Consider the following 17,176-nt stretch of genomic DNA (forward strand, 5'->3'; position numbering starts at 1 on the left):
GGTGTCGTAAACTGGCATCACATACACTACTGTGTTATTAAACTGTGTTACCTGAGTTAGATTGTCACTGTTCAAAAAATATTCATTTGTAATAATGCATAGTGTACTAATGTAGGCTACAATGTAGTGGGTAATATAGCCGTACTAACGGGATAAAAATTATAATATTATCGAGTATTATCTTACATAAGCTCAGTGTAACAGTCGTTTTAGATCCAAAGAATTTTTTTACATTTAGTTCTCACCTATACAATGATTTTCACCGCATCAAAGAAGAAGAATCTGGTGACATAGGCAGACAACAGCTCCTGCAGTTGTAAACACAAGGATCGCTGGTTTAGGCATACCAGCAGGAAACACAACACTGGGTCCCACAGTTTACCACTTTCAGGCAGCCTGAAGCTACAGGGCTCACATCTTTTACCCTCCTAAATAAGTTTAAGTAATACGTTTTTTTCACTGTTTGAGACACAAAATTCGATGCAGAAGCTTAAAGGCATGGGGCTACAAGTGATTTCCAATCTACCGCTAGTATTTTAACAGCGCTTGTTTTCACCCAAAAAGGGGGCGTGGTCCTTCTGGCGAATAGGAAGTGATGTGTGGCTGCTCTCATCTGTTGGCCAGCTCTCCGAAGCCTGCTGAGGCAGCACTTTGTGACATCACAAAGTGCTGCATGTAGAAAAAACTGTGTGAAACCTGGCGTTCGCAGCAGACTGGAGATTACCCCAACATACTTTTTACTACAGATTTGAAACTTCACCCACGTTTAGTATGGACATCCAACATTGTAACATAAGCTTAGAATGTGAAACAGCATAATACCCCTTTAAAGCTTGTATGCAAAATTTCATTGTAAGTGGGTTATCCATATAATTGGCAGTACAAGTTTAAACTACATTCAAATGAGTTCAAATTAGATTATAATAACGTTCATATAGGCTCACTTTGCTCCTACCTTTTTGATAAAGGCTTTAAGGAAACATTACTTTAACATGCAGAAGTACATCCAGCGAGTGAGTGACTGCTCTTGACTTATCGCAACAGCTTCAACATGCAGTTCCTCATGCTTGGCTGGAAAATCCCCCTTTATAAGCCAATGGCAGTTCAGCATTCAGACCATCAGCAACCAACTCACTCAAAGGCTACCATCCAAACCAAGTGGTCCAACACTTGTCTTAAGTGATTGCTGTTAGGCCATTTACCCCAATAGTTTTGCTGCAATCCAATTAAATGACAACATGCTGACAGATGAAACTAAGCCACCATTTAAACGTTAATATTTCTGTTGTCGTATAAAATAAAGAGAACGAGATGCTCATGGTCTGAAACATGCTAAGGGTTTGACCTTTAACTCTTTTTATAATTCAGCTCTTCTCATCAAACCAGGCCTTTTCCATTATTCTCCTTTCACTCAATTGTTTTTGGAAACAGTCCATGCAGTGATATGTATGAAAGCGCCAGTAAAAGATGACATTTTACATTAAGAAAGGAGAGTGAGTGAGTCTCCTCTTCTTCTTATAAAGAGTCTGAATACAAGCACTTGTATGAAAAAATAAGACATTAGTCAGTCTCACTTCTTTGTTTAGTTGGCTCTTTTCAGGATTCTCAGTGGCAGCTGTCGGCGTTTCTGTGTGTAAAGACAGTTTGTGTGTGTGCGTGTGTACCTGTGTGTACTGGTCAAGCTGACCAAATAATGTTAGACAAACTATAGAAACATTGTATGTCCATAAACAAGGCATTCATTGGACATTTTCAATATAACCTCAATAGTTTCCTGTCCTATAAAAGAAACAAAGTTTAAAAGTGGCTTCCCCAACTATGGTGTGTGTCAGTGTGTGTATGTGTTCATGGTTATGCCAGCTGTATGTGCGGGGACTGACTGAGAAACTCCGGGTGAGGTGCAGCCTCCTCTACGGTCTGTAAAAGGTCTGTGGGGCTGCTGCTGGGCCCCTGAGACAGGAAGTCTAAATGTTCTTCCTCTGGCTCGAGTTTGCACTCGCTGAAGAAGAGTTCTGCTCCGTCCCAGCTGCTTAGGTCCCTGTGAGCGTTGCCACTTTCACTACCGTTGCTGCTGCTGCTGCTGTTGTTGAGCGCTGATGACAGACCGGGGGCACAGCTGGTCAAAGGCTGGCTGAGATTGTGCACGGAAAGGGATTTCCCGAGACCGCCTCCCCAGTCTGAAGGCGTCCCGTCTGGGCTGGACGAGAGCAGCAGCAGGGGGTTAACCTCCAGGCTCATGTGTCTCTTCCAGACCCCCTCAGATTGCAAGCCAGGCTTCTCCCGCAGCTTCACCGAGCCTGACTCAGTGTCCCCTTCCTGGTCAGCATTTGCACTGGATCCCACAACAACAGACGGACCCAGGCTCCCCTCGTCCACCACCACTTCATCCGACATATCACCTGGGACGGGTTCAGTGGGGCATCTGAGGTGGGAGGGGTGCACCACGGGGGGCAGACGGAGGGTGAAACTCCCTGTTGAGGGAGGTGGGGGCGGCAGGTCAGGGAAGTGTGCCTTCTTGGAGGTGCCATTAGGCGTGACTAAGGTTGGGTAAGGGCTATCTGGAGGCAGCAGGGGTGAGGGGGAGAGTGAGGCTGTGGACGGGGGGTAGGATGGAGGGGCCGAGTCTGGGGGGACGTCATCGTCGGCAGGCGCCAGGATTAGCCGCAGGCCTCTCGGGTTAGCGCTAAGAGAACGGCGTATACCACTGTTGTTTTCTCCTCCGCCTCTGACTGGATCTCCTTCTTGGGGAGAGGGGAGATCCCTGCCAATGATGGATGTCTGGTAGTCCGAGGTGCGGCGCTGGTGGTTGTCCAGCTCGAACAGGGGCAGGGTGGAGAGGGTCAGTGCTGACGGGCCTTTCTGTAGGACTTGGCGGTAAACGTCCAGCAAAGAGTCCAACTTTGATTCAATGGAAGTTACCTGAGACAAAGAGAGGTGAATTTTAGTCCATCAGTTTGTATCTGCATCTCTGTAATCTACAGTACTTCAATGTGTGTCAATGGTGTTGACTAGCAGCCATTATTACCTACTTTAAGATATTTAATTAAAGTTATTGGGCAAGAGCATTTCTTTTAATGCTGATGTCTTTTCTCACCTGTCTCTCCACCTTACACACTCGCCCCAGCATGCTCATGCCCTCCAGGGAATCTCCATCTGGGTGCAGCTTGTCCCTCATTTTCTTATCCACGGGAATCTGGCCTTTTCCCAGAATCTGATCCACCCTGACACACAAATACACACATAAATACTGCCGTTAATACTGATGTTGTAATGTGAGAAGGCACCCAAGCTTCATTCCAGGTTATCCCAAAGTCAGGCAACACACCTAAAGCAGCAGTAGGATGTTTAGATTAGGGTTAGTGTAACACACAACACACATGGCATGGCTGTATCACTGCTCTCGTATGAAAACACTGTATCTCAAATATGGTCTGTTTTTCCAGAGGGTAAAGAAAAACAACATTTTCAGATTGGATTTAATTCACAAAGGAATAAAAACAAGTTATGAGCTCTATATCTCAAAATTTGAACGATCTTTTTGCCGCTGTTGGGTAAAAACGTGGTATCGTAAACTTGGCAATTCTTTGTTCAGTAAACGCTCACTGGCCGTATAAGGTTATCCTTCCTAACGCTGACGTATCAAGGATATTTTCCACAACAACATGAGGTGTGTCACGTTCAACACCGGCTGTTTATTTCACTTTCGATTCACAGAAAAGGGGGGAGCTATTTTAACTACCTTTAAAACAATAAAAACCACATGAGATGCTTAATCTCAATAAAGTTCTTTGACACTGCAATAATGTTTGATTAGTGAAGTTAATAAAGTCTTTACATCTCAAACATGCATTGATCTCAGTCAGACAAGAACCCAGGACTTATCACACACACTGATTTGTTTTCTCTAAACCACAGGACTCATGACGTGATTAGAAAACCCTTTCAAACTACTGCACACAAGTTAGCAACAGTCACATCTTTCCGGTTATAGGAAAACTATTACAGAACAACGAATGGGATCTAATGAAGCAACAGGTGAGATACATTTGGGCTTGTGTGTGTATTCATGTTAGTACACGGTTTTCGTGTGTCAGATCCGGTTATTAAAAATGTACCAAATTGGCGAGTTAAATGCATTAGAATAATCATGGTTTAGGTACTAAAGGTCCCCAGAGATACAACTAATGGGATTCTAAGGTAGGTAAAAGTTAAATCAACCCTGAGCCAGGGAGCTTCTTCTTGCTGTTGCTGTAATAATAGTGCAGAGCAGGAGAGGACATGTTCCGGGGTCGGCTACTCAGGCTGGGACCAGAGCCCGCTGCACTGGCCAGTCTGGAGACAGGAGAAACACTGGGTCAGATACACCTCTCTCTCTCTCACACGCACACACGCACACACGCACACATACACACACACACACACACACACACACACACACACACACACACACGCAGATGACAATAGTAAGAAAGGCATGTAGATAAACACAGAGGTTGAGACAGGTAAAGGTTTTTTTTAAAGGCTGATTTTGATACTGACATTTTCTGATGATCATTTTGTAATTAAATGATAAACAATTTTTAGTTTGACCAAGTATTTAGAAAAAGAAAATCCAGGCAAGTTTATTGCCTTACCAAAACTATGATAGGCACTGGTTTATGTAGTTTTTATGTGGGAGGCAACACAGCAACGGACATGTCCTTATGCTTGTCATGATGTTGGCCACTTAAAGGTTTACATCCTGCTGTTTTAATCGCCCTCACAGAGTAAACCTGCAAAAATATTCATAAATATGACAAAAATCAAAGACTAGTCTGTGTTTATCTACAGCCTTTAGCAAAACACACACTTCATCCAAGCCCTCAGATACAGACAACAAGCACTATTCCCCAGTACTACTAACAACACTGGCAGCAATTACTGCAATTCATTCAACAAAACCAAACACCCGATGAGAGTCAGTACCAAGAGCTTGGAATAAACTTCCTTCCAAATGTGTTTTGTTAATGTAAAAGTCAGGCGCCATAACTGTATTATAGCGCCCCCTGCTGAAGAACTTGTGATACAAGGGCTGAAAGCTCTCATAGCTTGAAGATGAAAAAGGAGAAAGGCACTAAATTAAAACATTTGTATTCTTGATTGAGTGATGAGTGATGATGATTAATAGTATACTACGTACTCATTCATCTAACACGGTACATCGAGTTTAAATGGAGGTATATGTTCCAGTTAGATGAGGTCCTCAAGGTGCCCAAATCAGGACTATCGCAGTTACCCTTGTGACGTGAATACGTTTTTTTTATAACTAAGATTACTTGTTAATAACAAATTTTTAAAACGTGAGATGTTTTAAGTGATTTTTTTCCCCAGGTAAAACATCCATATTACCGATGTTTGAGCTCAGACAGACGTGGATCAAACAACCAATTTGTCAAAAGTTTCTGCTGTAAGGAGCACATTAATTTCAGATTCAGTAAACTCTACCTATCTCTCCAATCTCTGTCTGTTTGTCAGTGCTCTGCTAACAATGTTTCAAAAGAGATTCTCCAGAATAAAGAGCAGAGAGAGCTAACCAGGTTTGTGAGAAAGTGGACACAGAAATCCAATTCTGACCGCTTAGTTAAGTTTAACTTATATCTTAATTAAAACAAAATAAACTGAATAAACCAAATAATTTGTGACTCTCCTCAACCTTCATGGTCAATTCATGTGTAAGGTCATTTTCTGTGAGATGCAAAAGCACCTATCTTGACTCAGGTGTGACATCATCATGGTTTGGTTTTGTTAGCAGGGAAACAGTTGGCAAGCAAATCAGGTCGGGGTATGGTCTAACCCCGATGAAGACTGTTTCTTCCGGGCCTGGCTGTAATATAAATGCAGAGAGGGGGAGGAAAAGGTCTTGTTGCGGCTGCTGAAAGTCCTCGGAGGGGGACCCACTACAGTGTCTAGTCTGGGAGAGAGAGGGGACACACATGTACATGTACAGAACATATATGCAAATAGTACAGCTAGATCAAGGTGAAAGTAGGTTAGTTTCATTTAAAGGTTTAATATTTAAAGTGACACTTTTGCAGGAACAGTGTCAGCAACATCCACCTATGCAACTCCCTCTAAAGAATACAACTCATATTAAGCAGAACAAACAGATATCAATAAAAGTAGTTAACAAAATCAGAGAAATTTCATAAAAACATTCTCAATTTAAGTGTGTATCTGTGTGTTTGTGTGTTTGTGTGTGTGTGTCCAGTGTGTTCTGACCTGGTCTGAAGGCTCTTGATGCGACAGAGCATGTCCAGGTGTCCTGCAGAGTACTGCTCTATAACATCCTTCACATCATACGGACGCAATGTCTCCTTAAACTTCTTTTTGGCCACGTGGAACTTCATGATCCTACACACGCACAGAGACACACAAACACACAAATACAAACACACAATCATTTAACAGAGAGAAACTGAGAGGAAGAGGGATGCTGAAGAAAGTTACAAGGGTGTAATTACTACATCCAGCCACTAGATGGCAGCAGCAGCATTGGAAAAGCCACCAGAGAACCTGTGTAAGGTTCCACTTGTTGATCTTTTTGGGGTGTAAAAAAAGAAAACATTATTAAAAGATCAAATACCTGAAAGAGTGTCTAACGGGAAATCAAAGCTCCCTGCTTCTTTTGTCAGATCCATAACAAGCAAAATGAATGACTTTGAAACTGGAGTGTACTCGTCTATCTCCTGCTATTTGCTGAACAGAACCACCGCTGTGTGAATAATATTGATACAGGTAAGCGGATCTATGTACTAGGTGCATTTGGATTCCCCCGTGGCTTCTGCTTTTCTCCAGTTGCCTGTTTTTCTCACTGTCTAAATGGAGACAACGCTGACAGATGACCCTCTGTAATAACAGTCCTGACCGGGGAGGGGGTGTCCAGCCCTCAACCCGACACCCTGGGAAAGCCCTGGGCTCCGGCTGCCCATGGAGGAGGCCTGCTGGGTGGGCAGGCTGGCTGGGGTTGGGTGGTACACTGTGTGTCTGTGAGTGTACAGAAACAGGGAGGCTTGTGATAAAGGGACTTTGACTGACACCAGTTCAGTAGAAAACAAAAGCAGGATAAAGTCCTGGGATTAATATCTTTCTATGTATGTAAATATGACAAAATTAAAGGACGATTCAAGTTATGACTTACAGGATATTTTTACACAGTCATTAATCATTAAGTAATACCACTGCCACATTGCAAATTATGCTCCCTTGATTTGATCAAGATAAGATAATCCTTTATTTATCCTGAAGGGGGAATTCAGGTATTGCAGCAGCACAAAGACAAAATAGCAAGTATGTAAATACAATATAAAAGTAAGACTGGATAAAATGAATGTAATAAAACAAGAGGTATACAGTACAACTGGTATAAAATAGGAATAGGTGACACGATAAAGTGATAAGTTATGAGATATGAGAGTGACATGTATGGGTAATAGCAGCAACATTTTAGCAGTATGAGATAATACAGTATTATATGAGGTATAAGGTATACATATATTATATATTATACATGGTGCAATATGGTATATTATATGATATGCATGTGTATATAATGTAGTGTGATATGGAATATTAAGTGAATAGTAAAAATGTAATATAAAAGCGAAAATTGCATTAATACAGTATTATATAGCATGATATTATAATATAGTATAATGTACATTAGTTAATGTAGATTAGTTTCAAATGTCCATTTGGAAAAGATTCCACCAGAAACCGAAACATGCTGGTGCGTGCGTGATGCTCTCGCTCGCACAGATAAAAAACGAACAGTTCAAAACTCACCTGACAGCCTTCTGCCTGTGAGTTTTACAAATGTTACTGAACAACTAGAGCACTGAATGTGCCAATAGGGCTGCAACTAACGATTATTTCCATTATTAATTGACCTTTTGATCATTTTCTCAATAAATTGATGAGTGTCTTGTCCATAAAAATAAAATAAAAAAAAGTAAAAAAAGCTCTCTGATGTCCTCACATTTTGTCCCAAACCCAAAGATATACCATTTACACACAAAATATTCATATTTGAGAAGCTGAAATCAGAAAATTTGGACTTAAAAAAAGATCAATGATCAAAATAGCTGAGTTAGGGTTGTTAGCTGGCGATTAACTTTGTAGTTGACACTAATTGATTAAAAAACTAATCATTGCTGCTCTAGATATCAATAAAGCTAATAACAGGACATTACTGAGAATTATTAGCAATCGAAATAGTTGATAGGTTGATAAAGACCCAATGTGTTATTGAAAAAATGTATTGTTAAGAAACAGATGGGCAAATGTATTTTTTAAGCTATTCACTAACAGGAGAGCATATATTTGGGAAAGATTGTGTTCTAGAGTACAGCATCTAATGTTCTGTTTTATGATCAAATACATGCACAAAAGTGTTATTGGAGTAAAACAGGATCCTATCCGTCTCTGTGTTACATGAAAGCGGTTTGAATGCAGAAAAGCAGGAAAGCAATTCTCATTATAGTAAAATTATCACGGCTAAATGTACTAGAAGTCTATTAACTCACCAACCTGTGGTTTATTTAAATAGAAACCGTGCTTTATTAGGTGGTGAAAGTGGACATTTTTACAATGAAAAAATACTAAGAGGGTGAGAAGAGGCGGTGGAGTGAGAGAATCAGTTGGCGCCAGTTAGATAAACATTTGCTTGCAGGGTGCCGGTGCCAGTGTAAGAGAGCGCACACACACACACACACCAAGAAACTCTGCTTAAAACCCCCTGCAGGCAAACCCTCACTCCCAGCAGAAGCTTATACAGATAAAAAGAGAAACATGGAGCAGAAAAGAAAAGAAACACATTCAAAGAAATCTTTGCTTTAGGGAACCAAACACCCTCTGTACCCCTGCACTCATGTGTGAATGTATGCACGTCTCCCCCATCCAGAGTTACATGTGTAGTGGAGGGAAGAAAGCAGGCGTCTGTGTTGCTGGGTTGTATTATGGATTCAATTCACTCCCAAGAGGCTATAACACTGTGAGAGGATATATAAGCATAGAGGGTTTGAACCTAAACAATCATAAATATATAATAAAACATGTTTATTGCCTCCTTCAACAGCCATAATTTGTGCTAAAGTGTGACTGGTTTGCTTGGCTCCTTATACTCTTTGTGTGTTTGCATGTGTTATTTTTATTTCCATTCAGGTCCTGCACACTGAATCATTCATGAAGTATCTGATCAATAGTTACAGATCATAAACAGCCTCCAAAGAAAGGCATAGGGTCAATTAATCAATAGCAAACGTGACCTAACTTCAACATAAGCTCAGTTACAGAAAGGTAGGATGCATACGACCAGCAGCCAGCCAATCATTGATGCAGGATGCAGCTCAGTGACATCACTGATTGACTGGTGACTCTGAGGTCCAGTGAGCCGTCACTGTGGTTTCAGGCTCAATGGACACAGCTGAGTTAAAAAAGCCCCAAAGGAGGAATTTAAATCAATAAGACTAATCAATAAGACGACCTTTATCATTTCCAATTAGCCACGAAATACATAGAAATATTGTATATAATACATCAGATAAGCAGGAAGGCTTCAATGTCCCAACAGACCAAGAGGAAGCCATCACACATTGCTGCATGGTTTCAGGATCAACAGATAATCAACATGCCGCTACCGCTGATAATTAACGGCCAATCTGGATAAACTGGACACAGTTGATGTACTGTACATGCATACGAGAGATCTGATTCTTTTCCAATGGAAAGCCGTACATAGCGTGATGCAAATGTCTATTTTGCACAACAAACCAGGACGAACCACCTCATTAAGCTCAGATCAAACTGTCAAATTTGGCAGCTCTGATCAAACATGAATGAAGATTCTCTCACTGCAGGGTGTTGGTTTAACTCAGGCCGGTTTCACAGAGTTAGACTTTGACTATTACTTAGATATGACAAATAGACTTCAGATCGACGTACAAATTCATCTCTTTCAGAAAGCAGTTTAGTTCTTGACTATCTTTAGCAGTACTATGGTGCATTGAATTCTGGGTAAATTAAGACTTTTTTCAGAACAAAAAAATTGGCCAACCAAGTAACCGCATCTAAGCGCTCAAGTTCATTTACCCCAGCAGAAAATGTTTGTCTATTGGAGGTAATAAGGGCTTTTTATTTTACTAAGCGAATAGTGTATTTTGTGTCATTTGCAGCAACAGTAAAAGGTGTTTATCCGACCGTTGAAAGGACCATCAATGACGTTCAAAATTTGGTGCTACTGGTCAGCAACTGATTGTTACCATGGTAGCATGGGTCTTAGAGCTTAGAGTGGGGGTTAGGTGTCTAATTTTTTTGGGCTTAAAATTAGTCTTTAATTTTGTGAAACGGTTTTACTTGCCTTAGACTAATCTTTGAGCAAAATTAAGACCGGCCTGACACTATTGACCAGTCGAAAAACATCTTTGTGAAACTGGCCCCAGCGGTTAAATCGGCAACCCATGTACTGAGGCTATAGTCCGTCATGCGCCGGCCCCGGTTACGGCTGTTCTTGTCTTGAGGGTTTGTGACCATTCCTGCTTGAAAAGGGAAAAGCCTTAACCAAGCACTGCCACACTCACAGTACGATACAACTACAGCTACTAGCCAGAGGGTTAAGTGGTCTGGTGTATCCAGATGTGGTTTCTTTCCAGATATCCAGACAGTGTCGCATGTGTGACGTCCACGGCTGGCTCCAGCTGTAACTCTTAATTTTCCTCGCTGACAGTCGCTTTACTTTTGAGACTGTTTGCCTTCATCTGAGCGTCGAATTTGTTTCTTCTTCTTTGGATTTTCACTTATTTTTGAAGTTGTATCTGTAGTCATCAATCTTGTCTTTGTTTGTTCAGCCATAGTAGATTACAGTTTTCTCGCAACACTAAGCCGCTTAGTTCCGCCTACCCTCTCTGGCAGACCAACCACTGCTGAGTGATGGAAAACGCGTCACTAACTGGGCGCCGCTTGTGATTTTTATCGCAAATGTCTCACCAGATACCCAGTCTGTAATTATGCAAATGCAAATGCTTTCATCAGTGGGCCATACGCTCAATCATCATTGTGTAACCTCATTCGGCGGTAGATATTGATGGGAATATTATTTAAATGAAAATCTTTGGAAACTATTTAGTTTAAACAGAATAAACAACCCATATACAGTATAATGTGTTAAAGTAATAATCTCAGAGTATTGTTTTTCACTGTAACTCCTTGGACACGTGTTATGACGAGGAGGTTGCCAGGTAATCAGCAGGTATTTTGAGGAAGTCGGGAAGCCATGTGTTCTCCAGTTTTCTGTCTTTATGCTGGCAGCAGCTTCACATTTACCACACAGACCTGAGGGTCACATCACTCTTCCCATCCAATTTCAAAGACAGAAAATCTCTTTCCAAAATGTCAAACCACTTTACAAGAAATTTAAGTAACTGCTGTGGAAAATCCGCCCTGCGTTGGTTGTGGTTGGCAGAGCGCTTGCACAATATGAAATATCTTGGTTAGATTTTTGTCAGACAAAAGTGTAGTGTAGCAGGAGCTCACCTGACCGCTCTGATGACAGCCTTGAGGGGAGCAGACAGATCCTCCACTGTGATATCACAATGGCAGCCTCGCTCATCAAAGGAATCCTCTGTGCTCATGCCGGCGTCCACTGAGAGAGACACACCGCAGATACATCAATAAATGTAGACCAGTGATAATCATTTCCAGTCTTAAAAGTCATAAAACTACTTCATCATAGCCGGGCTGACAGGAGTCGCCAAGAATGTTTCAAAGTGAAACTATTTTGGCTTTCAGGAGGTGAAAATTTATGCCCTGCTTGGATTGGATCTTTAAGAACGGACAGCGTTTTGCCAGCTCAGCTATGTAAGGTGAGAGAAGAGGGCATATATATATATATCCTTAATACTGCCAATAATTACAAGAGTGGAAGACACAAGGAAAAAGGAAGAGGAGGAGAAAAGCAGAGGGAAAAGGGTGGAAAGAGAATGAACAAGGATATAGGTTAGTTCAAATAAATGATAGTGGGGAAACAGAAGAGCTATTACAACAGTCAGCAATTTTATTTGTTAATGAAGCATGGGAGTTTCTACACAATGTGTATTGAGCTCAGTTTTGATTATTGTGGGACATTTTCCAAAGCTAAGCAGACGTCAGTTTAGTGTTAGTACCATGCATCAATTAAAAACCTAAAGGTAGTCAGTAAATGTGTCATTAAGGTCACTATCAAGGGTTTTCCCAAGCAAACTCTAACAGGTCTTTAAGCTGATGTATCACTATCAAAGTCAAAGTCATCCAAAAATCTACTGTATGTTTTGGAAGAGGTTTTGTGGGAGTGTCAAATATAAACACAAGCAAAGAGCTCAACCAGAAGAGCTAATGTTGCCATATACTAGATTATCTTGTCCAAAGTCAATCAAGATTCTCTAGGACTTCAATGTGACTGTAGTTGTTTGGTTGTTTCAGTCAGTAAAAATCTGATCAGACCACACATACACAGACCTGCTGAAGCAAATTCACCGTTTGACTCTTAATAAATAAGATAAATACGGATGATACATTTACATTTTGATCGGTGCATATTTACCACTGGATATTCAAGGGTGCTGTTAATATTTGAATTAAAATGTTCAGTGGCTTTAAAGCTTTAATATCTGAAGAATATTGCAGCATTTGTGATGGTTTTTATGATTTTTTGTTGATGCCTGGTTGATGGTTGTTAAAGCATGTTATTTTCTAGAACACAGATTGTGTTTTTGTAGTCTAAGTGTAAATGTTCTTTTATTAAAGGAGCAATTTGCTGCTTGCAAAAGCCACCGTCAGTTAAAGCTGGTGTTCTCTGTAATCGATAGAAGCAATAATATTTGAAATTCACGCCATAGCTGTGGAGAAAGTTGTACAAACAGCTTGTGGTTTCGCCCATTCTACATTCCTACAACTCCCAGCGTGCATTGTGACCCTCCCTCTAAAAGGAGGAAATTAAGTTGCCATACTGTTCTAAAAAGGGCAAATGTCAGATGTTTATTTGGTCACTTGGTTTCCATTTACAGTTACATGGCCGTACACATATCGATAATCCCACTTACCATCTGGGACAGCATTGCGAGTCTGGCTCTTCAACCTCAGCGACGGCCTGAACCGGGTCCGATCGTTGAAGCTCCAGCTCTTCTGCACTTTAGCCGGGCTGCCACCCATCATCTCGGATCCGCCCCCCACCTCGTTGCCGGGGGAACAGCGTTGGCGGTCGTTGATGGAGGTCTGCCTGCTCTTCATGCTCTGACCCCGAGGACTCGCCATCCGGACCCGCTCCTTAAAACTCAGCTTCTGACTGCAGGTGAGGGGGAGGGTAGAACAGAGAGGAAGAGGAGGATAGAGAAGGATGGAGAACGTAGGAGGAAGATTTAAGAAGGGAGACAAGGTGAAGGGAATTGGGGAGTGAGGTAAAGATGGAGGTGATAGAGGAGAGTGTGTGGCAGAGGTCGGGGTTGATAAAGAGACACAAAGAGAGAGAAAAAAAGAGATTCTGTCAACATCTATTTCCCCTCAGAGAGTGAGAAGAGTTCAGAGCGCAGACACAGGGCAGCGTTCTGTCTTTTCCTTCAGCCCAAACATCATCCATCCAGCTGACATGCCCAAAACACCAGAGCACAGCCAGACTGCCCGCCAAGCCACCGAAACAGACCCACAGGGTTCGAGCCTGAAGTGCTGAAATTCTCACCTGACCTGATCCAAACAATGAAAGATCCAACAGGCAGAATCAGCAGGGGCGTGTCCAGACTTTGGACTGGGGTGGCCCAACAGCCTTATGCAGGGGTGGAATGCAGTATGTGGTCACACACGTCTGAATAGCATATATTTAACATTTATGGCTCCACTAATCATATCTACTACTAGGAATCACACAGATGTTACCTTATTTTGTATAGGTTAATATCAAAAAAAGATGTAGGCTATCTCCAAAACTCACAGTTTAAAGTATTAACAAAAATTTGCTTCAGTGAAATGTAAAGAAAGCTACTAGCAGCCTGTTGCAACACTGCCCAAAAGTTGGTTTAAGTCTCACCTGATGATATTGTATTAAGTGAAAATCTGATTTGATCTCAATTGTTTACTTAAGTTACACCACGGTATCACCATATTCACATGGTGGCCATTTTCCTCTGACATCATGCTCAGGGTTAGAAGCTCATATACTGTTTTAATGTTGTACTGCTGTGTCCCAGGTTGTAAGTCAGATAAAGAGTCTGGCAAGTTTTTATCATTTTACCTTTTCCCAAATAATCAGCTGTCTGAAAAGACAACAGTCCAGAGGGACAATGGGCCATATTTGAAGGTAAAACAGCATATTTGAAAACCTGTTAGCTGTCTGACAACAGGGAATGTTAGCATTCAACCACTACCTAGCTAACATTCCGGTTAGCTCAAATTACTGTTAGCGAGAAATTAACGTTAGCCTATGCCTTTCTTATAGCAACATATAACATTAATTAACTGCAAAGTTAGCATTAAGCCACTTTCAACCTGACATGAATGTTAGCTAAGAAGTGGCTGAGCGCTAAAGTTAGCTGTTGTCAGAGGGTAGCTAATAGTTGATCAAATATGTTGTTTTAACTTGAAATATGGCCCAGTTTCACTGCGGAGGTCATTTTTTTAACAGTCTGAAAGAAGTGAAATTAAAATGATTTGACCGATTTATAACTTAAAACCTGAAACACAGCAGTACGTCATTGTATGAGCATTTGAACTTCCCATCTTGAGAATGAGAGGAAAATGGCCGACCTGTGAATATCGTCAATGATAAACTTATGGTTAATATCCTATGTAAAGAAACTTACAATATATGTGTACCTCTATATTTAGGCACTTATTTTACAAATCATATAATTATTAATCTTTATTATATCCGTTTATTTTTTCCATTTAAATAACACATAACATCAGCTACTTCATAAAAATATAAATGATTGTATCCACATGATAGTCAGATGTTTGGTAACTCTTTAAGGGTTGGTGGGGCTGCAGTCAATGAGACTCACTGCAGTAGACTATATTGTTGCCAAGGCGAATAGACCAGCATGCAATGCAGCAGACCAATGAAAGAGAGAGAGATGCAGGGTTCCAGCACATTTTCCATGCTATAATTTCACTTTTTTTCAGACGTCAGTGTCTCACCTGTTCACGGTGTTTTAATCAGATTTTTATAGCTTGCATATTCCAAAACCTTTGAAGACTTTTTTTTTCACACGTTTCACACGTTACCGCTTTTTAGTGTAGGAGCACTTAACAGCTCGTGATGATACAGTCTAAACAACAACCAAAGATTCTGTCCTAAATTGGGTAAATGATGCTGAATATATCTTTAATGAGTGGCCTACTTCTTTGTAACTCTGATGCATAAAAATAACTCAAGAGGGAAGTGCAGCAGTAATGCAGAAGGCATGCAGTGAAACAAAGAACAGCTAATACCAAAATCTGTCCACTGAAATAACATGTTTAGGGGGGATTATATACAGTTTACTAAGTCCAGCCCCATGAATTGCTACTTTTTATTTCCACTCCCTCTTATTAATTAATCACGGGACCATTTTATTAATTTCACAATGTTTTAAGTTCTCAAAAAAGTCATTCTCGACCGAAGAATCTAGAAATTGATGGCAGAATATATGAATGAAACAAATAATGCTCATGTGGCTGGACTCGGGAATAGTTTCTATGGTTGATAGGGACATTTTAGATCTGCTGAAGGCCTATCTGGACAAAAATATATCAAATAAAGGGGAATTTATGCCTCGATTGTTATTGTTTACCCTTGAGTTTTAACTAAGAAAGTAAAATAATACCCCAGATTGGCTAAAACCTGGAGTGTTATAATATAAAGATCCATCCAAGTGTAATTCCCCTTTAATTTGTAACATGATAATTCCTCTTTTGCATTCGACGGGCAGCAGGCAGCATGGTCGTCTCAAACAAAATCTTTACTGGGATAAAAGGGTTAGAGGTGCTGTTAGTCAGTCATTCGCACAGGTTTTTGGGCTAAAGGCAGGGCAGGGCAGGGCAGAGAGGATGCTGGGTAATACCGTAGGTACCTCCTATACTTCCGAGTATACCTTCTGAAGAACCTTCCATTACTTAGACCCTTACTAGAGCGAAGGAGGGAGAGACAGACGGGCATGGAGAGATAAAAGAGGAAGGAGATTAAAAGTGGAGTTCAGCAGTGGAAGGAGGAGAGAAATTTCTCTGCTGTCAATATTGATGTAAAGTCAACACACTGAGAAAGAGCAGAGGACATATATACAGGAGGAGGAGGATGGGCTGAGTGAACAGGGATGTATGGAAGGTAAACACACCTGAAAGTACTTTTCAATCGTTTTGGGATGAAAAATATATTTGTGTCATTCTGATGTTATCAAAGTTTAAAGAGGGGGTATTATGCTGTTTCACATTTTAAGACATATAATGTTACAATGTTGGATGTCCAGACTAAACGTGGGTGAAGTTTCAAATCTGTAGGTAAAAGTGTGTTGGAGTAATCCCCAGGCTTCTCAGCTCAGTCTGCAGACTGCTGTGAATGCCAGGTTTCACACTGTTTTTTCTTTGTGACATCACAAAGTGCAGCCTCAGCAGGCTTTGGAGAGCTGGCCAATCAGAAGAAAGCGGGCTTGTAGGGGCGGGGTTTCTTAAAGGGACAGAGTTGACTGAGTCGTTTCAGGCAGAGGCTGTCTGAGGGCCTGCACAGAGCACCAGTGTGAGAAATATGAGGAGTTTCTTTAACTGTAAATTCTGCTAAGCTAATCAACAGGTATCACAGAGTGAAATATGAAGCTTGAAATTAGCACAATACCCCCCCTTTAAAGATAAAACCTTTTTTTTAGCATGTTCTTTTTCACACCACATTTGACCAAATCTCACCAGATGCTTTGGTGACAAGCTGCTTATATTTGCTTGCCTTGGTTTTGCTCCTTGATCATGTAGCAAAGCTCCAAACTGACCAAAAAAAAGAACCTAAATCATCTTCTAAACTGAAAAAATTGTTCTGTTTTGTTGGCCTGCAGTGTGGGGATAACACTGGTCTTGTCAACAAAAAAATAAACTAGAAACCATGCTGTTTTAACATTCAATTTGGGGTTGAAATGAAATTGGGTGTGCTTGCCAG

General features: G+C 41.0%; 1 protein-coding gene across 1 annotated transcript in view; it reads right to left on the reverse strand.

Annotated features, from left to right (window-relative positions):
* Positions 1-438: 438 nt before the first annotated feature.
* kcnq5a (potassium voltage-gated channel, KQT-like subfamily, member 5a) overlaps positions 439-17,176 on the reverse strand; it is a 96,131-nt gene continuing 79,393 nt past the window's right edge. Inside the window, exons 10-17 of the mRNA XM_069658360.1 lie at positions 16,110-16,163; positions 13,110-13,351; positions 11,566-11,674; positions 6,259-6,390; positions 5,834-5,950; positions 4,219-4,332; positions 3,095-3,221; positions 439-2,919 (exon numbers count right to left, since the gene is read on the reverse strand). Coding sequence (XP_069514461.1) covers positions 1,852-2,919; positions 3,095-3,221; positions 4,219-4,332; positions 5,834-5,950; positions 6,259-6,390; positions 11,566-11,674; positions 13,110-13,351; positions 16,110-16,163 — 1,963 coding nt within the window. The 3' untranslated portion in view covers positions 439-1,851. The remainder of the gene's footprint in view (positions 2,920-3,094; positions 3,222-4,218; positions 4,333-5,833; positions 5,951-6,258; positions 6,391-11,565; positions 11,675-13,109; positions 13,352-16,109; positions 16,164-17,176) is intronic.

The sequence above is a fragment of the Semicossyphus pulcher genome, unplaced genomic scaffold (assembly GCF_022749685.1).
Source record: "Semicossyphus pulcher isolate SPU_LCO1_2020_fin unplaced genomic scaffold, fSemPul1.0.p SCAF_12, whole genome shotgun sequence".
Lineage (NCBI taxonomy): Eukaryota > Metazoa > Chordata > Actinopteri > Labriformes > Labridae > Semicossyphus > Semicossyphus pulcher.